The following is a 23242-nucleotide window of genomic DNA, read 5'->3' as shown; positions in this document are numbered from 1 at the left end:
GGGGAATTTTAGTGTTAACATGAGAGATTTTGTCTTTACCAGCAAATCCCAGCTCTGTTCCTAGTTGCTTTAGCAAATGACAGAGCACCAGCTGCCTGTCAGGGAGGCCAATGTACCTTTGGAGGGCAAAGACCTGGAGTGCTACCCTATGTGATTTGAAATAAATATCAATGCTAACATCTACATTCATCAATAAAAGTGAGCTGGGGAGAGACAGGCTTCCTGTCCTCACACAGATCAGAGACCCAGGTGAAGAACAATCCATCATGTAGGGCCAAAGCTGATGCATCAGCCCAAAGATGTAGCCATAGTCTCGTGGCAGCAAAGGGATCAAGAGTGGACACTTTTTAAAAGAGGTAGCATAAGTTAAACTGTGTTACTAATTCTTTTACCTGTGCAATCAGAGCAACAGTGAGGCGGTTTCTGTTTCACTGCTCTCTGAAGTTTCTTCTAATTGATGTTTAGGGGATTTCTGAATTGCAGGCTTGTTTGGACATTCCATATTTAGGATCTGGTCTTTGCAAGGTGTCAAGCTGTCTGTGCAAGTGTGACCCTATCAGGACTGACTGGTCAAACCCCTGACTAGCAAATGAGTTTTCTTTTTGAAGTATGCCTTCAAAATGTTGGGCTTTGAGGAATTTGACCTTCCTGTGTTTCAGCAGCACTCTGAAAATGGAGAGAAACCTTCTAGATAAAGTACATTCGGAGACCAATGTACATGACATTAGCAAACTAAGAGGCAGGGAGAAATGAAAGAGATACTGAAGTATCTTTCTGGAATACTAGTTGTGTATGTTATTTGTGTATCTTCTGATAGAAATTCTACCTGCAAAGTCTTGTTTTCCCTCCTGCCTCCCCACACAGCAATGTTCTCCTGTGCAATTAGCAGTCTAGAGTACCCACTCTTCCCATCTGCCAGAAGGAAGTGTGCAATCTATCATCTCCAGGCTGGCAAACAGCCTGAATCAACTTACACCTGTCAAACTCTTTCCAGGAAGATACAAGAAACAAATTGAAAAGAAATAGCACTGTTTGTGCATGCCTCCACCAGAGCTGACAGGACCATTGTCCAACCCTCCTCTAGGGGCTCTGGCAGCCTCTGCCCCTAGGGTTTGGTGTGGACCTGGCAGCCTCCCTTCTCGATGGCCTGCACTGGGTAGATCGGTAGGACCAGGTGGGAGATGCGGCTCCACAGACCACTGAACTTGTCAGAGTCCATGTGGTCATGGGAGCTGGGGGTCCTGGTGTCAATGAACTTGGCCCAGAGGAAGTCGCGGACACTCTCCTCCGCCTGCTGGAGGCTGATGTGGGTCTCCAGCATCTCCTCCTCCAGCAGCACAGTCAGCAGCAGGGCCACGTCCTTGAAAGCAGCACTTTCATGGTCACAATATTTGTAGAAAATGAGGGTGGCCCCTGCCGGCAGCAACTCAAAGCGGTGGATCACTGCAGCATGGCTCCTAGCCTGGAAAGCTGAGCTCAGCTCCATGTCCACCTCCAGCTTGGCCTTGTCACTCTGGAGCCTGGATTTCCCCATGCCATCAATCTGGACCGTGCTGCCATGTAGGGCAGCCGAGTAGGTGTCAGCCACATGGGTGCTAAGGCATCGCAAGGTCTGCTCACCCTTGCGGGCAGCTGTAAAGATAATGATGGCTGGCTGTGTGTGGTGAGATGCATTGAGGTGCTTCTGCAGGAACTTGCGCCCACGAAGCCAGAGTTGAGGACTCTGCCCCGGAAACCTCTCCTGCAGCTGGTTGAACTGCAACAGGAATGCCTCCACCGTGGGGTTCTTGGGGGCTTGCTGGGAACTGGAGGTTGGGTTGCTGAAGCAGAGTAGGCAGAGACCAAGCAATAGAAGGCTCAAGGTGATAAGCCCTGTTCAACAGGGGAAAGACCCAAGATGGGGAACAGAAGTCAGTCCCAAGTGACCTGCAATGATATGCTACAAAGTAGCTATGAAGGTTCTTTTTTCTCATTTCAGACCTTTTCCCCTACACTAGGAAAGTGGTTCAAATTGACGTTCTCTGGGGACCCAAGAATGAAGCAGCTGCTCCGCCCACGCGGCTACCCACCAGATGGGGGGGCTACAGCTCCAGAGATGGAGGCAAGGACAAAGCTTTTTTGCGCAGAATTTCCTGAGGAAATTGCAGCTACAAGCTTTTCTTTCACCCTCTCTGTTTGCTTTAAGGTTTGTGGCTCTTCAGAGTACCTATCTCCACATAGTGACATGGTTTAGTGGGGGACTTTGCAGTCCTTCAGTAAAGGTTGGGCAGGATGATCTTAAACGACTTTTCCAACCTAGCTGATTCTATGATTCTATATACAGGTGTCTGACCCAGCTAAAGTGTTGTGTTCTCTGCCTTCCTCCTAGCTATGCTGGGTGAACAAAGGCTACCATGCTTCTGCCCCAAAAAGGACAGCAAGGTCCAGACACAACTGCTTCTGTCCCTCTCCAGATCAGCATCACAGTTCCTGCTTGGGGCCCCATGACACAGAGAGAGACTGGGAAGGGAAACCATCAATGTAGTGGCATCAGACCTCCCAGGGCATGCCAGGGTAATCCCAGCAGTCTGAACATGCTTTTCATGAGCATGTATGCCTGCTTTGGAGTACTCAGAACTGGATGAAAGCTGTTACTATAGGTTCAAACAGAGCCTATTTTTAAGGGAATGTTTTTTCCCTCAAGCCCTCAGAAAAGGCTGTGAAAGGTCCCAAGAGAGAAGAATTATTAAATGTGCTTCATTACTTGTTCCTGGAGGATCAGGGCCTTCCAGTCGATGAGTAACATGCAAGGGAAGCTTCTTTTCCTCACCTTTCAGGAAGAGGGACTTTTTTGCCTTCTCCTGGTCTGTGTTTTGAGTGGTGATATTCTGCAAGCAGGACTGAGCCTCTGGCTTTGGAGATGTGTGCCCTACAGTAAGAAAAAGAAATGTGCCACTCACGGTTGAGGGAACAGGTAAATTGAGCTGTAATAAGAAAAGCAACAGAGCTGCCAGGAGCTCCCAGCTGAGGGAAAGAGTTAGAAGTCAATACTGCTTTGCATTAATACTGCTTTGAGTCTTGACAGTCTGCTATTTGAGCAGGGGAAGGAGAAAGATAATGCAGAGTGCAGTGTGATTTCATGCAGGACAGTACCCAAAGGAGAGAGAAAGAGAGAAGCCAGATAGTTTCTTATACCTTCTTTCATGCTTGACTCTGGAGAATTGACAATAAGCACTAGAGATTTCACCTTACCATTTTTCTAACACCTATGCAAAGTGTAGGCATGTGAATAGTGGAAGAGCAGCAACATGCAGCCACCAGCTCACCTTTCATCCCATGTCTGTTCCTTAACATGCCTTGGGATCCATTTTCCTGTGTTTCTTGCTCCATGTTCTCTTCTGGCTCCTGATCTAAGAGAGGAGCACTGGTGCCCTTCTCTGGCAAGGGGTCCTTTGTGATATCTTCTGTGGCAGTCACAGACGAATGTGTCACTTTACTGTCAGAGCTTAGTGACTTGCTTCTTGATGAAGCATCTTCCTCTGCTGTGTAGGAGCTTTCATATTGCCTGCTTATCTCCTGGTCCTCCCGTGTTTCCTGCTGTACAGGGCTGTCTCCTTTGCTGTCCATTTTATCATGGGCCAGCTTGGCTATGGGGAATAAAATTTGCAGACCTACACTTATCTCTCTTTGGTCTTATTCAAGAACCAACAACCCCCTCCTGCATTTTTGGAAACACATTTGATGATTCTCTATACAGATGAACACAAGGCAGTGAACACAGCACTTTACCTGGGTCAGATATCTCTATATAGAGATTTTTGGATTTTTGGAAATGCTGGATGGGGAGAGACTCACCTTCATCCAAGTCATCTTCTTCCTGGCATCTTTTGGAGACACCATCACTTGTTTTCCCAGATTCTTCCAGTGCTATTTCAGCTTCCTGGTTAACCTTCTCTGCTGTGGGGCCAGCTAAATCAGACAGTGTTGTGTCTCCATCAGGAGTTGGTGATTTACATACTGAAGAGTCCTCCTCTAGTTTGCAGGAGGTCTCAGGCCACCTGCTTGCCACTTGGTGCTCAAGTGTTTCTTGGGTGGGCTCTTGGTGGACAGGATGCTCTGCTGTGCTCTGATCCTCATCCTGGGCTGGCCCTGCTGTTGAGATCAGAGTTCAGAAGCTCAGCTAGGCATACAGGAATCAAGAATACCCTGTGCTTTACCACCACCCTGTAAAATTCCCAGTTCTTGCATTTCAGAAACATCTACCCCAGGTGAGACGGGGGAGAGAATAGGTGACCGAAAGTGAGAAAACTCACGGCTTGAGATCAGGACAGCTGAATAAGTGAAGGAGAGGAGGGGAAACCACAAGCAACGCAAAGGCAATTGCTCACCATCTCCTACAAGTGGACTGATGCCAGGCCACTCTTTGAGCACTGTCCAGCCTGAACCAAACCCCCTCTCCCTTTCTTCCTGTATCGTTTTTTGTTACTGAGTGTGATGTTACACTTTATGCAATAACCCATTTCCCACCTTGGGTCTCCACCCAATCTTCTCCCCCCCCCCCCCCAATTATTTGTTTGGAGCAGGGAGAGGAGGGGGGAAGAGAAAGCCTTGATGCCACGCCAGCACTGTGGAGAGGAGGGGGGAAGAGAAAGCCTTGATGCCACACCAGCACTGTGGAGAGGAGGGGGGAAGAGAAAGCCTTGATGCCACACCAGCACTGTTCAGCCATCACCAAAACACTGCTGTGTTATCAACACTATTTTTTTTTAAACACAAATCCAAAACACAGCACTGTACAGGCTGCTGTGAGCAAAGTTAACTCAATCCCAGTCTATGTGCATGCTGGGGCGAGCAATTCTTTTATTATGTGGTAGGATATGTTGCCACACCTTCCACAGATAGTGGGGTTTCCTAGGTTGGCAAATTAAGGTGATGGATTTGAAGAATTTCTAAGGTTGTTGTTGAGAACTGGCCAGAATAGTTACACAAAAGCACTTCAAGCATCTGTTTGAATTGTAAATGTCAGCTCTGCTCATGCTCCTTCTCTGCTCCTGTTCTGGAGCTGCTCTCCCAGACAGCTATGGTAACACATAATTAAAAGCAAACAGTGGAGCATAATTCAATAGAGAAATACTTACTCAGAACACTGAAAGTGTTTGTAACACATTTTGAATCTTACAAAACCAAACAGTGCAGCTCAAATTTCAGGCACTATTTGTGGAAAACTCCTTATGAATGATCAAGCACTATAATGACAGAAATGATTATGCTAAAACTAGAATAAAGACTGATAAAAATGGCAAGGAACTCCCCGCTAATTTGAAAATGGAGAAAAACGTGCCCTTGTCACATGTCAGAACATGCTGTCCTTTGGAGCATGACTTTTACATTCCTTGTTGCTGATTATGATGGGAAAACTTCTGATCACTTAGGATGGATCTGAATTAGTTACAGCATCACAGTATCACTGAAATATATAGTAGTCATAATGAGGCACATGGAAGATGTAAGTACAGGGTAGAAACTGAACCAGGAAGAACCTCAAGGTATCCTGCTATTCAAGCTGGGTACAAACAGTACTCCTTGCTGTGCCTCCTCCAGAGGTTTTCCATCCATAGGTGATGGAAAACTGGCCTATTATGTAAGCATCTGTAGATGGGAAGCACTGGGATGCAGCGAAGAAAGCTCTCCCAGCTGTAGCTGCATCTTTAGCCTTTCTTGCGCTGCCATTCTGGACACAGAGTGTAAACCTGTTGCAGACTGGAATCCAAAACTGAAATAACTTGTTAATCTTTCACCCTTCAAAAAAAGATAGCAACTTGCTTTTCTGGGTCTGGAAAAGAGGGGATTTTTTTTTTTTTATTATTATTATTTTGTTTAGGTTTTCCATATCACTGTTGAAGTGTTCTTGCAAAGGGGTTTTCCTAGTAGATGGAGTTAAGCATATGATTCACTTACCTCCAGAGAGATCCACACTTGGATTTTCTTTCATTTTCTTTCTTCCCTGGAGCTCTGGCTTCTGCACCGTTTTGTTTCACTTTCTTCTTTGGTCATAAGAAGACGTATCTCCCTGCTGTCTGAGTGGCTGATCAAATCCTACCCTCCTCACAGACACCATCCTGTCTAGGTCTTGGGAGTTGCTATTAAATGCCCATAAACCTGATAACCAGAAACACAGGAGCAGTGATTCATGGTAAAGAAGGAGGCTACTCCCTCCTCGATTACCAAGGTGATATGAAAATGGACGGATACTGCTGATAAACTGAAACCTTTAGCCCAAGAGCTATTAGATATTTTGCTTCCCGCAGGCTGCTGTCTTGGGGCAAGCCAGTGGAGGGAGGCACCGGTTTGTCACCCAGGTGGACCTGGATGGACTCATGCGCTCTTGAGATGGCAGGCCTGGAGCCTGGGGCTTGGCAGGCTGCCCCATGTGCTTCCAGGCACCTGGGATCCCACAGCCAGGCCGACACAGAGCAGTGAGCCTGTTCCACCTTACCTTCCTGCCTCTGGCACGTCAGAACGGGAGACAGTGGTGCTGGGAGGGGAAGCCACTGACAGAAACACCGACTGGCCTGTGTGCAGCACTGTTACCCCCAGCCGACCCTCAGCAGTGCCCTAGCTGGGTGCTGTGAACATGGAGCAACACCCTGACTCTCCTACACCCCCAGAAATACTTCCCCCTCTGCTAAAATGCTTTGGGACTGGATGGCCATGCTGGCCTGCTAGTGTAACCTCAGAAAGTGGATGGCTTCACAACAGCAATGCCTGCCTGCGGAAATCCGTGCAGCACGGAAAACTCCTGAGCAGCTTTCCCCACTGGGAGTGGTTTATGGGGATTTCCATACAGAAATCTCAAGCGCAGCCTTCTCAGCAGCCCGTCTAGCATAGCGGGGCACCTTCTCCCAGCCGCACTGTCTCTACAGTTGAGCTTTCCTGCTAAACACCAGATTTGGGAGGCAGGGTGGGAGGGTGTAAAACTGCTGCTCCTTGCCGCCCAGCTCTCGTCCCTCCCCTCCCTGTGCTGCTGCCTCTGGCAGAAGAAGGAAGTCAGAGGAACAAAGTGGTTTGCAGAGTCAGACGCTTACCCGGGCAGGTTCGGAGCTGCTCAGGGCGCCGAAGTGAAGCAGGGGCGGCAGGAGGAGGGCAGCGCTGGCCACTCCACTTGCCCTTCCCAGAGGCCTTTCGGCTCCGCTGGGGGCCGGACTGCCCCGGCACCCGACACACACCCTTAGTCATCCACTGTCAACGTGACAGTGAACTCTGCCCTTCCCCGGGTGCCGGCAGGCTGCTGGGAGCTGTAGTTCTCCTTCGCTCCTTCTCACCAAAGGCGGGCGGATTTTCCGCAGCCGTTCTCGGGAGCGTTCAGGAAACTGTAACTTCTTTTCTTTGGCTGTATTTCTGAATGCGATCGTGCGCAGTTTCTTTCTGGCAAACTGGATGACCATCAGCTTCCTGCATTAAGTAACAACGCTGCAAATTTAAACTAAATGACAGTGAGGAGGGAACTGTTTTGAGAGTTGATTTATGTAGATTAAAAGTGCCACAAGAAAAAGAAAAAAAGCCAAACGTGTAGCCAGCAAACCCCGGGCTCTGGAAATGTCACACTGTGCAAGTGCAGGGAAGATGGGGAGCCATGGGCTGTGAAATGGAGTGTCTAGCGTCAGCCTGGAGGGTAAGGGGTGGGGAGCCCCGCAGTGCTTCCTGTCCAGTGTGGTCCAGAGACTGCAATGCGGAAAGGTCAGAGAGAGTGTGTGCAGCTGCTTCTGGCCTCATTTGGGCAATGGTTTTCCAAAAAGTGCTGATCTGACTTCTTGTGCCCACACAGGGGAAAAGTTCCAGCCTCTTCCCTGTTCCCCCCCCCTGCCCAGAACACTTTTCATAGGAAGCAGTGGCATGGTGCAGGGCATGCCAGGAGAAAGGCACAAGGAGCAGCAGCACAGAGGTGGCAACTTCCACTGGGGATGCCAAGCCAGAAAGGGGCTGCTTGTGCCCCGGGACAGAACCAGCCAGAGTGTGCCCTGCTCCATCTCTGTCTCTTCCCAGGCCTTCACAAGCTGCCTCCTGCCCTATGGCCAACTGTGTGTCCATCATTTGACTGTATTGTAACTGAGCAATAATGAAACACGTGTCACACTACACAAGAGGTGAGCGTGTGCATAGGTATCAATACCGATGCCGGTCATATCAGGAAGGTGAGGCATGTATGGGCACAGTGCATGTAGCAACTGCAGAATTGCACCTTCTCTTCAGGAGCACAGAAAAGCAGTGGCTTCCTCTGAGACTCACACAGTCACTCTGATGCTGGTGGCCATCCCCTCCCTCCCTGGTAGATTCAGCACATTCCTTTATAATGGCCAACCTCCTACTGGATTCAGTAGAGGCTGTAAAACCAACAGAATGACAAAGCAGGGAGGAAAAAGCCTGAGAGGCTCATGTATGGAGACCAAGATCTCCCAAGCACCCTGCTCTTGGTTGCTGTCCATCTCATATCCCAGCCAGTGGCACATTTGACTTGGTCTGCTTCTAGCCATAAGAGATAGCCAACATGGGCAAAGCAGATGGGAGCTGCAGGTGTCAAAGGTGTCATGAAAATCAAAGTATTTTACATCCTTCTGTCCTTACAACTAGCCAGTCCCTTCACTACAGGAGGCAACTGGGAGCAGGCAGAGGGAGGGGCCTCATCAGGGAAGCATAAGAGTCATGAAATCTGTGGTGGAATGCCAGCATAGCAAGTGGTGAGGAAAGAGGTGTGTGATGAAGTTAAGGGATAGCTTCATCCTGTGCAGGATGAGAACCCAAAAAGCAGTTTGGCAGGAGAATTAACTGGTAGGTCTATGACATGAAGACATCCACCATCACAAAACTCTTACAAAAAGGCATGTTGACATTATCTTATGCTGCTTTTCTTCCTTTAGTGTCCACAAAGTCATGGGATAAGAGCTGGGATATAGTATTGTAACTTAACAAATCCAGTCTTTTTTTTTACTCAAGTTTGAGAAAGGATTTTATTTAAACAAGAAAAACATTTTCTCTCAATCTGCAGGAGAATCAGCAGTGACCAGGTGAATTATGAAGGTCATGCTATGTAAGTATTTACACAAGGTAGTCGTTTAGAAACTTTGTTTGGAAACTTGTGAATAAATTGATAGTAGAAGCTGTAGTTCCACACTCGGTCAGGAATCAGCAGGTCATCTTCTACTTGGTTTGAACTGCATGATGGTTCAGCTGTACTTTGAAACCTCCTGATGTGGTATTTGTTACATCCTCTTTCATTTCTCCATTAGAAAACATTGCTCAATATCTGTGTTCTGCTTTTACATCTTAAAAAAATAACATGTACTCTGTTGCTGGTACAGAAGGAGGTATGTGTAATGTCATAGAATCATAGAATCGTTAGGGTTGGAAAGGACCTTAAGATCATCTAGTTCCAACCCCCCTGCCATGGGCAGGGACACCTCACACTATCACCCAAGGCCTCGTCCAACCTGGTCTTGAACACCGCCAGGGATGGAGCATTCACAACCTCCCTGGGCAACCTATTCCAGTGCCTCATGTCTCACAAATACTCACTTGCTTCTAAATGAAGCTGGAATATTTATGGTGCAATAGTACAGCATTAAAATCGTGGGGTTTTAAATACATGTACAGTCAATACAGTAGCAGAAGACTGAATGGCACTTCCCTCACCCAGCCTTCTCATTTGAGCACACAGAACACCTAACTATTTACAACCCTGCAAAACAACTAACATCAAACATGAACATACATATTTTAGAGCATGGGAGATGAAGATACTGCCACTACAGATAACAGATATCATCTTCCTTGTTCTTGGCTTTTGGTTTGTTTGGGTTTTTTTAGCATGTAAAACCCTTTGGGATTTGTAAAAAGATCTCTATTTGCTTAGCAGCTTGATTCTGAACTGGTCGTGAACTGTTTGCTGCTCCGGTAACCATCTATGCAACAGTTACAGAAAACGCCAGTCCCCTGCTGAAAGACGTGAAAACCGCCTGGTTTTACCAGACATACGCAGGTGTGCAACAGTTCCAAGCACAACTCCCGTGCGTGCCCTGTTACAGTGAGCACCGACCGTAAAGCGCGCAAACTTTGCACCTGGGAGTCTTCCGACCGCCGCCGTCCCTCCGGGGGCCCCCGCTGCAGGCCCCGCTGCAAGGCCCGGCCCACCCTCCCGCGCTGCCACACGGGAGGCCGCTCCCGGGACCTCGCGGACGGTCACCCCAGCGGGGGGGGCCCCCCCGGCTGCTCACGTCCCTGCACGCCCCGACCCCTCAGGTGGGGACAGCGAAACTGCCCGCAGCGGCCGCCGCCCCGCGCTTCGCCCTGCCCTGGGCTGCTGGCAGCGGGCCTTTGCCGCCTGGAAAGCTTCGGTCGGGCCCGGCCTCCCCTCACGGGCCGCCCCCACGGGGCCCCGCCGGCCTAGGGGAGGCCGCGGCCGAGGGGCCGGCTCGGCGCGCCGGGAGCTCCCTCATTTTTTTCACTGGAGGGCAGCCGCGACGCAGCCAGGCCACGGGACGGCCGCTCCCGCCTCGCGGCCTCCCTCGGGTTCCTCCCGTGGCTGCGGCCGCAGGCACCGGCAGCGATCCCGCTCCGTGGGCAGGCGGGTTACGGTTGCGGGGGGGAGGAGAGGCGTGCGCAGAACGTAGCGGCGCTGGCGCAGGGCAGCGGCGCAAGCCATGGCGGGCCTGCCTCTGTACCACGTGACCCCGCGGCGCCCTCTCCGCGCGCAGGCGGCGGTGCGCGGTGAAGCGCCGGAAGCTGTGGTGGTTGGGACCGCCCCGCGGCGGGCCCGGCGGGAAGTGAGGTTCGCGGAGCCGCCCCCGCGGCGGGAAGGCGGCAGCTTCGGTCCCGCGAGGCGCGGAGAAGCAGCAGCCGGCGGTCGGGGCGCGGGGCGGCGGGGACGGCGGCGCCGTGGGGCTGCGGCGGGCAGGATGGTGGGGGACAGCGATGGGCAGGCTCCGCCGGACGCCACCGAGCTGAAGCACAGGCGGAAGAGCCCCCGTTTGGCGGCGGCGCGGGCGGAGGAGGCCGAGGCGGAAGCCGTGGCCGTGGCCGAGCCCGGCCCCGGAGGGGCGCTGGAGGGTGAGCGCAGAGTGCTGCGGTGGATCCTGCGGTTGGGGCGGCAAGAAATGGGGCGGGCGGGCGGGCTCGCCCTCTGCTTAGCTGAGGCCGCCTTGCTGGAGGGCGCAGCGGCGCCCGGGGGTATACTGAGTCGGGGGTGTCCTCCCGAATAGCCCCGCTGGAAGCACTGGGGCGTCTCAGTGAGTCTGAAATGGGTGTTTGGTGCTGCTGGAAGGCTGTCAGGCTGGAGTCCGGTGGGCTTGAGCTGAGCTGCCCGGGCTTGCTGCTCCCCTCACCCACTTCTCGTTTCAGGAGATGAGCATCACTTTGGGATTCCGGACTCCTTGACTCGGCCGCCTATTAAAGCATGTAGATCGCCAGGTAGGCTTTAACCTGGAGAGGTTACTGTATATGCTGCTTGCAAAGTGCTGAAATGCCCAAGACTGGAGGAAATTGAGTTTATTGGGTTTTAGCTCTATTGTGGACTTTACCGTGATTCTGGCATACAAGTGAATAAATCCCGCTGTGGTTTGTATTGCTGACATAAGAGATGAGGAGTGCTTATCGGTCTTCCACAAGGATTCATGCATGTAGAGCATGCTGAAGCCCTTAGGTGGCTGTTTTATCTAGTGCATCACCTGGAGTAGTACTTTGCCACAGCATGAAAATAGAGACTAACTTATTTTACTAACACTGCTTGGTTTGTAAGGGCTGAATTAAAATTAAGTATCTTGAGCTGCAAAAAGAGATCATTGCGAGAGTTTGCTTGGTATATACTGAGCAGTGTTGCTTATGAGGAAGTGAGTAATTTGGGCTTTCCTGGCCTTTCTCTGAAGTACCAAGCACATATCAGTACTTGCTCTTGGACACTGGACTAGACAAGCTGTTGGGTTAGCTTTGTTTGGTACCTTGTTTCTTTAGCTGATGAAAACTGTATCCTAACTCAGAGAGGTGTTAACTTTATGTAATACAGTCACATGTCTTTAGCCTGTCATCTATCAGAAAACTGCAAGTAAAGTGTATTTCCTTCCCTTTTAGTGTGTTGGTCTGTTTTGGGTTGGACTGTGTACATTATTAGTATGTGGCAATTTTCAGATGGATAAGGACTCTCATTAGGCTCTTGTTGCAGCTGTAGGGCATGACCTTAGTTATGTGGTACTGTCCTTAAGAAATGTTGCCAATATTATGCTTCAGAAGCAAAATTCAAAGGAGGTGTGGAAGCATCTTGAGGGAGGAATAGGGGGGTTATGAGTATGTCTTTGGGAAAGTGCAAAGGTTTATCTGGAAAAAAGCTGTGGGAAGCTGTTACTCCCAAATGATATCTAACAGTACTAACATATGTGGTATTTTAAATGTGGCTGGGCTGCTTTGGGAGTTACAGAGGTGTGCGGTTTTTTTTAAGTAAGCATCTCTAAAAATGAAACTGGGGGAGAAATGTCCTCCCCCCACCTCCCCAAACTCTTAACAGTGGTATTTCATTATAGTCACAGCAGGCATAAAAGTGTGACCCTAATGCTTTATATAGGAATGAAGATGTAATTTTCCCCCTCATAGTCCTATAGCTGTACAGTACTGTTTTTTTTTCTGCAGAGTTTAGGGGAATGCAGGGTCTGTGAGGCAGCAGGAGTAGATTTTTATAAAGACATAATTGCCATGCTTCCCTGAACAGAATGGAAGCAAAACCACAACTAGAGAAACTGGTTTCTGGCATCTGCTTAGAGGTTTTAAATATAGATTAGGAAGTTTGCTTCTAGAGCTAAAGAGTTAGAAGAGCCTGCAAACCCTACCCTGAACCAGGCATCTTCTAGATCAGCAAGCTAAAGATGGGTGTTCTTGCAGTCTCCATTTAAGTTGTCTTAAAATATGCAAGTTGGTGTCCTGGGTTTAGCACTTGTTGTTCTTCAACTTTCAGCAACCCCACAACAGAAGGATCCTCTGAGAGACCAGGCAAGGTGGACAGCTGCTCAAGTTCCTCAGTCTCCAAAGCAGCAATTGTTGTTCTGTATTGTCCTGGGTTTAGCAGGACAGTATAGATTATTTATGAGTGTGAACACTGATACAAAAAGAACTGTCGTGGTTTAAACCCAGACAGACAGCTTGTTCACTCGCTCCCCCCCTTTCCTCCCTCTTTCTTTCCCTCCCCCTGCTCCTGGGGGGACAGAGAGGAGAACTGAAAAGAATGCAACTCCCATGGGTTGAGATAAGAACAGTTTATTAACTAAGGTATAAGACACTACTGCTACCACCAATAATAATAATGATAAAGGGAATAACAAGGGAAGAGAATACAGCACCTCAGCACCAGCCGACCGATAACTTGCCCCACCCCACCAGACCAAGCACCGACCGATACCTCCTCCAGCCCTGCAGTCCCCCAGCCCTTCTGGCTAACTCCCCCTTACATCCTGGGCATGATGTGATGTGGTATGGAATACCTCTTTGGCTAGCTTGGGTCAGGTGTCCTGTCTCTGCTTCCTCCTGGCTTCCCCTCCTCCCTGGCAGAGCATGAGGCTCACAAAGTCCTTGGCCAAACCAAAACATTGTTATCAGCTCTGTTCCCAGACAGAAAGTCAAAACACAGCATTGCACCAGCTACCAAGAAGGAGAAAAATGACTGCTCCTGCTAAACCCAGGACAGTATGGCCTACAACTGTATGAGTTAAAGGTAGGCACTGGGTGGTATTGGCACTCAAGTTTATAGTGTCTGTTGTTGCTGTGGATACATTCCAGCAAGTGTTTTGTGGGCTTATCTCTGTTGAAAAAGATTGAACCCATAGGGGTAGATACATACTAGACTTAAAAGAACAACTTCCATTATGTTGAAATAGTGGCTTTATATTTTGGTTTATAAACATGTAGTTTATGAACTCACAGATTGCTAATCCCTTTGATTAAAAATGGGTATAGTAAGAAGATCACTCTTTCTTGGCAGGTGACTGTGCAGTAAGTGCCTGGCTAGCAGATTTAAGGTGGATTGGGAAATCCTCAACAGCTGGGAGGCAGGAATGATCCTTTGGATGGGAGGCTTAATGCCATGTAAGGAAAGAACAGGAATGTCTGGACTGGAATTTGTATCTATTTCTAGGAAAGTTACGCTTCATAAAGGGAGAGTTACTTTTCTCTGTAGGAGATGCCATATGTGCTGTCTGCTTGCACTAATAATCTTCTTGTTGGTGATAGCCGTTGTTACAGAAGGTGCTGATTCACAGGCTGTCTTCATGTGAGAAATGAAGTTGTATGTATTTAAATCTTCTGCTTTTACAGCAACTTTTAAGAACACTTCAAGAGACAGAGTACTGATTGATGCAAAGAAGGGGAGAGGAATTAGAATGTATGGACTGCATGAGTAGCCTTTTTTAGATTCATAGATCTTCCTGGTTTTGTGATTACTAGCTACTGCTACTAGTGAGATTTTCCTTGCAAAACGTCAGTACAAAGTGAAATATGGGTATGTTGTTTGGCATTCCTGAAGATCAAGTAATTGGAGTATCTTCATTCTTAGCTTGGTGGGAAATCAGTCACTTAACTTTTTAAGATGGTTGTGAAAATACAGTATCCCACTCACTATGTGCAAATACTGTTTGTACCTGTGACTTAATATTTTTGCTTAAAACTTAAAATTTTCTCACTTGTTCATATTTGTGGTTTGGTTTGGGTTTTTTCCTCCTTTTTATGCATTGTATACACTGACATGCTAAAGCTGCCAGAACATATTAGAAAAAGGCTATGGTTTCATTTCTTGAAGTAAAATTAATAAACACTAGGTGGCAAGCTATGTGTTACCCTCACACATATAGTGCAAGAGCTACAGAAATACATTAAACCCTGGGAGAACCCAGTACTGTTAAAAGAAAAAAAAAAAGGCCCAGTGTGAATGTCACAGAGAAAAAGTTTTACTAATTGTTTTATTCCCTTTGCTGTTTCCTCTGCTTACGCCCTTCAGTGTGATCACTGTGTCATGGTCTCTGTTCCACAGCTGTATTACAGCTTTCATTCCATATCCTGAACTGTTTTCCCCCACCTGGAATCTGGGCAACTATGTGGTTGCACTTTATCCTTTCAAGCATCTTCTCCTGGTGTTTGGCTTTTGACTGGCTTTCCAGCCCTGACCTTTGCTCTGTGACTCCTGCCATCTTCCATGCCTTTATTAGTTGTAGTAAATTAACTACATTAACTTAGTTAACATTAACTAAATTAGTTTCAGCATCTGAATGGCTGTGTAATTTGGCAAACAATCTAGAGGTGTTGGCTTAGATTCTTCCCAGCTACATGAGGGAATTAAATTATAGGTCCCCTAGATTGCCATTATGGTTAGTGAGAAAGAGAGAGAGGAGACCTAACTAAAGGATGGCTTGGACTACATAAAAAGGGGACTTATGTTCTCTATTTGCTTCTCTCTCTTTGCCCCTCTGCCCAATGCTGTGGAAGACAGCACAATTAATTGTTTGTAAGTTGTTTGCCCAAAGCTATGGGCATAATTCTCTTTACACCCATGCTTGTATATTTAGCAGTTTGCACTGATGCCCTTTAGAGTAAGGTATTTGCTGGTTCTCAGCATTTGGTGTTTTCATGTCTGGCTTGCTTTCAACTATTTTTAAGCCAAGAGCTCCTAAAAAAATAAAAATTCAAAAAATAAAAAGAGGATAAAAAAAAAAACAACCCTGTGGTGATGTAGTGAATTCAATTAATTGTGTTCATTCAATTCAATATAGTGAATAAGCTTTTCAAGTAAGTAACTCTTGGGAGATCACAACTTGAAAATCAGTTGATTTAGATCATGTAACTGTCTTGGTCTTGGAGTTTTGTGATGTTACGAGCACAAATGATAGTGCACCTATACCAATTTTCTTTTTATATTTTCTTTTTTTTGCCTCTTGATAGGCAGTCCTTCAGTTTACTTTCCTGCAGAGAATCCAACAAAGGAAAAAGCAAAGGCTTATAACAGTAATGAACCCGAGATACCAGCAGAGCATCAACCAAACCTTTATGCACCATTAAAAGGTAACAATTTTATCAAAACTGATAGTTTTATCAGTATCTTTTCCATGATGTAACAAGCGATTGCTTAAATGCGCTAAAATGACATACCTTCAGTTCTCTTACTGAAAGGGTGAGTTGTTGAGTTTAAAATCTGAATGGATGAAGATGTTTAAAAACAAAAAAACCCAGCCAAAAAAAATCAAAATCAAAGTCAGGGTGTACTCCTGCCTATGAGTCAAATTAAAACTGATTGTATTATGACAGTCATCTGCTTGGGTGTAGAATCTTAAAGTTCAAGGAAGCACAGTTTTAAACTTAGATAAATATATAGCTGTCTGTTTTCTCAAAACCAAAATAAAAAGATGGGTAATATCATACCTCCTTCAACAGCTGTTATGAGAGTGGATCTTTAATTGCCTTGGGTAAAGCAAAGTAAATCTGTTCTTTTTTTAAAAAAGATTAGTTACTTCTGACTTTAGCAGGGAGAAACAGGGTATACCAAGTGATTTTGAAGTGAGAGAGTACTTTTTCTGTTCACTGCTCAAGAGACTTTTCTGTTTGTTTCACAGAAGCAGTAGGAAAATATAGTGAAGAAGAAAATAAGGGATACTTTTTAGCCCAGCAGAAAGTGGTTGTGTTACTACAGGTGGTTTGAATACCACCTGTATACATATGCTGTGTAAAGGTTATATAGGAGAGCTGGTAACTGGTCATAGAGTGAGGTAATGGCTTGCATTCATTTGGTCAGTAACAGTCCTAATCACACAGTGTTTATGGGAGAGCACTGAAAGCAATTGTGAGTGCAGACTGACAAAACGCAGACATGAGCCCAGGTAGCTGAGATGAGCACAAGAAGACATCTGTGTCAGCCTGCTGTTTCCCAGTGGCACACACAGGCATTTTACTCAGGCAGCTAAGAACATGCCTGTGTGTGTTGGAATTACCCCAGGTCTGAAAGTGTTGTTAAGGTGGTAGCTTTACACTGTTTATTTTTGGTTTTCCCTCCTGCTGAATAGTTTTGGTTTCAGAAGTGACAAATCCAATGCCCTCCATTAGCAATCATTAAAGCTGCTAATTTCCCAACCTTTGCATTTTATTATTATAGTGTCATTACTTTTTTTTAAGAAAAAACAAGGACAGTTTTGTGTCATGTAGGGAATAGCAGTATGAAGGGCCAAATTAAGCCTTTTCTCTTAGACAATAGTTGTTTTCTCCATCTACAGAGGGTTGCAAGAGTTGTCATCGTGCAGGCTTGGTTTGGCAGCATAGTGTATGCTTCTTCCCTAATAACCTTGGAAGATTTCATAGAGCTAAAAGCATGTATGGCTTGTCTGTCTTACTCTGACCTGTGATGTGACAACCAAGTTCTTTCATTTGTACTTTGTTTTCAGAAAGAAAGGCTGAATTCCTTGAGAAGAAACAGGAGCACTGCTCAACAATATCGGCGAGTAAGTTGAAAAGTCTTTCCCTGTAATTAAGTGAAAAGTACAGCATTCTTTTCCTTTCCTCTGCTTATGGTTTTTCCCATGCCCTGGGGGACACTGTCTGGGAAGGTAGAGAGGGATCCATGAGGCAGATCCAAATGGAAGCTGGAGAAGGCAGCACATTGCAGAGCCAGAGCCCTTCTATGAAATTATTCAACTTGCTGACCACAGAAAATGACCCACTTTTCTGTGTTGTTTTTTTTTTTCTTTTTTGTCTCAATGCTTGTTTCTGTCCTGAGCAAATACACATAAACAAAGTCTTGTAAATTAGAATTCAATGTGTAGAACCTGGGGGGCTGTTAGGGCTTTGTTTTTTGAAAACCACAGTGCCTTCCAGAAGAGAAGCTCATCCTGTGGTAGCTGCATATGTGTGAAGTGTCTTTGAACTATGGATTGTTGCAGGGAGTTCTTGCTCGTCTGGTACTTTCTCTTTTCCTGTGCCAGAGGTAATAGCTGCTGCGGGAGTGACCAGTTGTGTGTTGGGTGGAGAACTTTGGGAAATCACTTGAAACTCTGAAAGTTCTAACATATCTGCAGATGTTAGGCAAGACAAATAATTTGCTTGGCCCTCATGCAAATTAGGTTGTAAACAAGGCAAGATCCTTTTGTAGTCTAGGATCTGGTTTTAGACTGTTTATTGAATTTTTTTTTCTTTTTTTTTTCTTTTGAATCACAGCTGTCTCCTAAATATGAAACATAGTCCCTGCAAACATTGCATTGTGAAATGTTACAGAATTGAGGTGATTTTGATCTGTTAACTATTAGAAGACTTCTATGTTTAGCCAGTTATAAGCTCCATGTCTGTGCCCTGTCAGGGTATGGGGTTTAAATTACAGAGTAGCGTAGCTCATTGAGTCAGTTAAGATCAAGCTTAAACCAGAGCTGCTTTTTACCACTTTCTGCAATTACATTTTTACAGAAACAAGGTTATAGAATTTCTTTTAGTATTCTTGAAGCAACTACTGCAGGGTGTGGGGGTGTGTGTTCAGTTTATTCTCAATAGTAATGACAGTATCCTTATTTGGTTATGTATTATTAAAGAGCCTTCAGCTTTGAACCAGTTGCTGTAGTTCATAAGAAGACAGAAATTCTTGTGACTTTAATTAACTGAGTAAATGAAGGCAACATGCTGACCAGTAACTGCATATATTCATGCCGGCCTTTTGGGAAAGTTTTTCATAACACTCTTTCATGGATAATATCTCGTGTACTTTGCTGTCTGAGCCCATTTAAATGAATAGCCAAGAGTATATTTTGAAGTTGAAAGCTTGCATTTTGCTTTAAAACCATAATTCATCCTAAGACACTGACTGCTGATAAAGCAGGCCTCTGACCAGAGCTGGAGGGGAGGGTATATGAGACTATGCGTATAACACATTGCTTTGCTTTTGCTACTTATATCTTGCATTCTGTTGTTTTTCTAAATATGTATTAATTGAGCTTCCATTTTTCTGTTCCTCTAATTCTTGAGCGAAATCAGGAAACCTGGGGCATGAGATCCTTATGCAGAAAGTGGCAGGTTACTAAACCTCTGCCATTTTGTCTCTTGTACTTGAAATGCCCATGTCTTTATTTGCATAATTTTTCAAGAGTTAAAAATCTTTGGGGGTGACTTGTGATAGGTTGGGTACTTCTGCTTTTTATGTAAGTTTGTCAAGATGACTTAAGAACTGACATTTGGCAAATTGCATAGATGGAGAGTTGGTCTGCCAGCTGAATGGGTCTTCTCAGGCTAATAATGGTGGTGAACATGTCATTTTCCTCGTACAAGACTAGCCTTGCTTAAGTACAGGAAGGTGAATGATGCAGAAAAGGACAAAAAGCCCCATACTTGATACAGGCCTACCTGGGATGAGGTCACAGCCTTGCCCTTTGCTCCTACTTACCAGGACTGTGTTCGCTTCAACAAAGCGCTATGTAAGGGTGCTTTGTTAACCCTCCGGTAAGCCTCCTGGAATTTTGTATGTAAAGCATAAATAAGAACAGCTTTTTTGTTGAAAATAATGCAGTTTAATGATTTCAACTCCATGCTGAATTTCGCACTGGAATTTTGGTTATGATTGTTGTCTTAGTATTTTTTTCATGTTCCTTTCTGAATCTTCTAACAGGCAGAAGCAGATTTCGAGATCAGTCCAGTATAGGGAAGCATTCACTGTCTTCAACCAAAAGTAAGACTTTTGTTTCACTTCTCTTTCATGGTTATGTTACATTTAACCATTTTCATGCCTGTCCAAGTGCTTTAATTCCTGGTAGCTGATGTTAAACTGAAGGTCTTTGCCACAGCAGATGACTTGCTTGCTAGGGCATGTGTTTTCAGCATGAAGGAAAGGTGTTCTATAATAGGTAACACTTCCGTCTGAATTTAAGGTCTTCCATCTGTAGTGTTTACAAGATTTGTTGCAAGATTAAAACTGAGGTAGGCCTAGTGGTGTTCTTATTTAACAGTTGTGTTGCTGTCCTGATAGGAGTTAGGATATAAAAAGGTAGCATAAAGTATACACTCCTTTTTTGTTTCCAAAGAAGTTGGTATACTTCATCACCAAGTGAAGGAGAGGAGAAATAACACAGAAACAATTCTGGTGTTGCCAGGTTTTGTATGGGTTTTTTTCTGCAGAGCCTAAATGTAGGAAAAATATTAGCCTTTTTCAGAACTGTTTTAAGCTCTTAGTTTGGATTTGATTACATAGAATGAAGTACTGATAAACTTTCAGAAGAGCTCCTTTTTCAGAAGAATGTCTGATTTCTCAGTCAATCTGGAAATGTGCTAATAAAAATGTCCCTTTTTAATGCTGTCACTTCACTAAGTTGCTAAAGAAGTTTGTTTTGGTTTTGTTTTTTTTTTTTAAGTAGAACACCTTTATGCTCTTCAACTGCTGTACCAGTGGCTTGAGAGTGGAATGAGTTCACCGAATTCTACTGTTCCCTCTTACTTTCATCTCACTTGTTGACTTTGTTTTACTTTGAAAACATTTTCTTCCTGTTTGCTCCTCCTTTCTGTAGGTGATGGTGAATCTCAGAGTGGATTTCACAAGAGCTGGACTTTGTTACTGGTTCTGTTAATTTGTGTCACAGTGCTTTATGTCCTGTGGAGTGGAATGCCAAGTCTTCTAGATACAACTTTGTCACGTAGAGATATTGAAATTCTGCAAGCATTTCGAGCCCAGATGAATAAACTAAAAAATACTTACCAAAGTCAGGACCCCAGACTGTGGAAAAGGACCCATGTGTTCCTTGAGAAACATCTTAATGCTTCCCATCTGCATTTGGAGCCAGCCATCTTACTGTTCACAGCTGGCCAAGAAGCTGAGAAAGCACTGAGATGCCTAAGTAATGAGATTGCCAATGCTTTTGCCTTCTCCCAGAATGCTACTACAATCAGAATTAATGGGGCAGACAAAGCTGTATTGGATAGTGACATTGTCAAACTGGAGGTAGATGAAGAGCTCAGCTCGGGGTTCAGTGAAGGCAAGAAAGTTGCAGTGGTGCATCGTTTTGAGTTACTGCCTGCAGGTTCCACCTTAATCTTTTACAAGTACTGTGACCATGAAAATGCAGCATTTAAGGATGTGGCTCTTCTGCTGACAGTTCTCCTGGATGAACAGTCACTTGGAAAGGGCCTCACCTTGCAAGAAGTTGAGGAGAAAGTCCGGGATTTCCTCTGGGCAAAGTTTACCAGTTCAGATATTCCTAGTTCTTACAATAGCATGGACACAGATAAGCTGAGTGGACTGTGGAGCCGTATATCTCATCTTGTGTTGCCTATTTGGCCTGAAAAAGGCCTTCCTGTGGAGGGGTGCACATAGAAGTTGTGTAAAGGATGAACACACAAAATGTATGTTGCAATGGCTGAACAGGGAAGAACATACTGTGGCTGTTGAGCTTGGGCTGCATACAGTCTTTTCTGTGCAAAGAAATTCTACGAACTGGCAGGCTATTTCTTCTAAAGTAACTGGGACTTCTGTAAATCAGCTGCAGAATGCGAGCAAAGAACTTGTGATTTTTTTGGTTAGTTGTGTTCAGTGACTTACTCAGGCTTGGTGTCCTTGAACAGGAAGTAAGTAGTGCAGAACCACCCATCTCCTGAAGCTCTCTTGGTGCACTACTGGCTTTGCTATGAGGTTTCTTTTCTGGCAGTGCATAAAGCTGGTATTGCATTTGACAAGGTAAGAGGATGCAAAAACATCACCAACTGCCAGAATTGCTTACTTTTCTTCTAACACAAGAAAAAAAAAACAGAAACTGAAAATTATGTTAGTGTTGTGAGTCTAAGCACCAGCTTTTTCTTTATCCATCTTATCGCAACGTAATGTCACATATCTCTGGCAACTTCCTGAATGATAAAATTTCTTGAAACATTTGTGACTTATAGAGAGCCTTTCAGCAAGCATTTCTTCCTTAAATAAGCCTCCCCCAAACAGTTCTGGAGAGTGAGAAAAGCTGAAGTACAAGGATTGCTTAACCTTAGTAGTACTGATGTCAAATAATCCCTCAGCGCCTCTCTGCCTCGCTGCTTCCAGGAATTCTCTGTTCTTTGTCAAAGTTCTGCAAGTCTTAAAATTCAGGGGGAAATGATAAAATGTCATCCATGTGTGTTTAATATCTCCTTTCAAACAAAAGTTTAGGAAGACATAGATGATTTCTCATTTTAATAAAATATTTTTGCATCAAGAGAATTTATTTATTTGTGATACCTGGTACCCTAAAAAAATAACCTTTCTTCATGTGTTTGTGTATAACCTGCTGCTTGCTTTTTAAGCTTCTAGTAAAGAACAGATTTGCAATGCATGTTTTTAAAATACATTATTATTAGCGTGCCATGTGCCAAGAATTTCTCTTGCCAGACTAAAAATGCGTACTTGTTTCTATTGTAAGTATTTGGGAGGCCGGGGGGGTGGGGGGGAGAGAATTCCAGCACTTCCATTTCATTGCTGTTACTGTATGCTCTTAAACTATTGGTCTGTGGGCATTTGGTTTTATTGCATATGAAGGAAATGTGTGAAGACTGCTCTCAAATTAATAGGATATTTTCCTATAACAGCTGGGGGATTAGTGGCTCCTGGACCCATCCTTTATTCACAAACCCCTTGAGTTGTCCTGTTGCAAAAAGTCCTTCTTAAACAGAAAACCTCTTGAGGTGCTGGAGCTTCTGGGTTCTTTGTGCAAGGAAAGGTTTGGGGTGTGAAGTGGAATGAACCAAAATCACCGTAAACAGAACACAGTTTGAGAGAGACAAAGGTAGTCTCTTAAACCAGAGGTGGGTATATTGTAGCCACTGAGAGCCAGCAATGGGTAATACTTCTTATTTTAATGGGAAGAAATAGAAATGGTAAAAAGATGGGGAAGTGCTGCTGTTCTGGATGTTTAGGAATAGCTCAGGAAGGAAAAGATGGCATTTACATTTTGGACATTTCACTGGACAAATGTTTTGTTGGGTTTTGTTTTTAAATAAAACAACTGTGACTTATTTTCAAGTGTGTCCTGATAGTGTATTTGTATATTATGTAAACTAGTTTAGCAATCATTGAAAATAAATATACTTGTTTGTTTCATAAGCTGTTTTCAGATTTGTACATTCATTTGTAAGTGCTCAGACTGTGTTTTACATGTGGTTTTTTACATCTTTTGCATGTTTAAGATTGTCTCTTTTACCTTGGATCATTTAAGGAAATTGTAATAGCTCTGAATTGTCTTTTACTTGGTGTTCTTGTACTAATTCCTCA

At 45.1% G+C, this 23242-nt stretch overlaps 2 protein-coding genes across 4 annotated transcripts; one reads left to right on the top strand and one right to left on the bottom strand.

The window, feature by feature from the left end:
- Window positions 1-7467, bottom strand: TOR1AIP2 (torsin 1A interacting protein 2). Of its 3 annotated transcripts, none has more exons than XM_057427279.1 (6): window positions 7065-7467; window positions 5938-6138; window positions 3835-4131; window positions 3306-3626; window positions 2744-2908; window positions 1-1872 (listed from the first exon to the last, which is right to left on the bottom strand). In XM_057427279.1, exons 2-6 carry the CDS (start codon window positions 5969-5971, stop codon window positions 1106-1108), a joined length of 1584 nt encoding a protein of 527 aa, XP_057283262.1. In that variant the 5' UTR covers window positions 5972-6138; window positions 7065-7467; the 3' UTR covers window positions 1-1105. The 3 variants fall into 3 exon arrangements, with proteins under 3 accessions (XP_057283262.1, XP_057283264.1, XP_057283263.1); XM_057427281.1 differs by having other exon boundaries at window positions 2810-2908; XM_057427280.1 differs by having other exon boundaries at window positions 3835-4128.
- Window positions 7468-10658: 3191 nt separating this feature from the next.
- On the top strand, window positions 10659-21326 carry LOC130608881 (torsin-1A-interacting protein 1-like). Its single transcript, XM_057427282.1, has 6 exons — window positions 10659-11079; window positions 11371-11439; window positions 15940-16059; window positions 17430-17486; window positions 19631-19690; window positions 20523-21326. The coding sequence occupies exons 1-6, from the start codon at window positions 10674-10676 to the stop codon at window positions 21323-21325; spliced, it is 1515 nt and encodes a 504-aa protein (XP_057283265.1). The 5' UTR covers window positions 10659-10673; the 3' UTR covers window position 21326.
- The last annotated feature ends 1916 nt before the right edge of the window (window positions 21327-23242 follow it).

Source organism: Pezoporus wallicus, unplaced genomic scaffold (assembly GCF_028554395.1).
Source record: "Pezoporus wallicus isolate ANWC-B61680 ecotype Strahan unplaced genomic scaffold, APGP_CSIRO_Pwel_v1 scaffold_7107, whole genome shotgun sequence".
Lineage (NCBI taxonomy): Eukaryota > Metazoa > Chordata > Aves > Psittaciformes > Psittacidae > Pezoporus > Pezoporus wallicus.
This window is presented reverse-complemented; position numbering and strand designations above follow the sequence as displayed.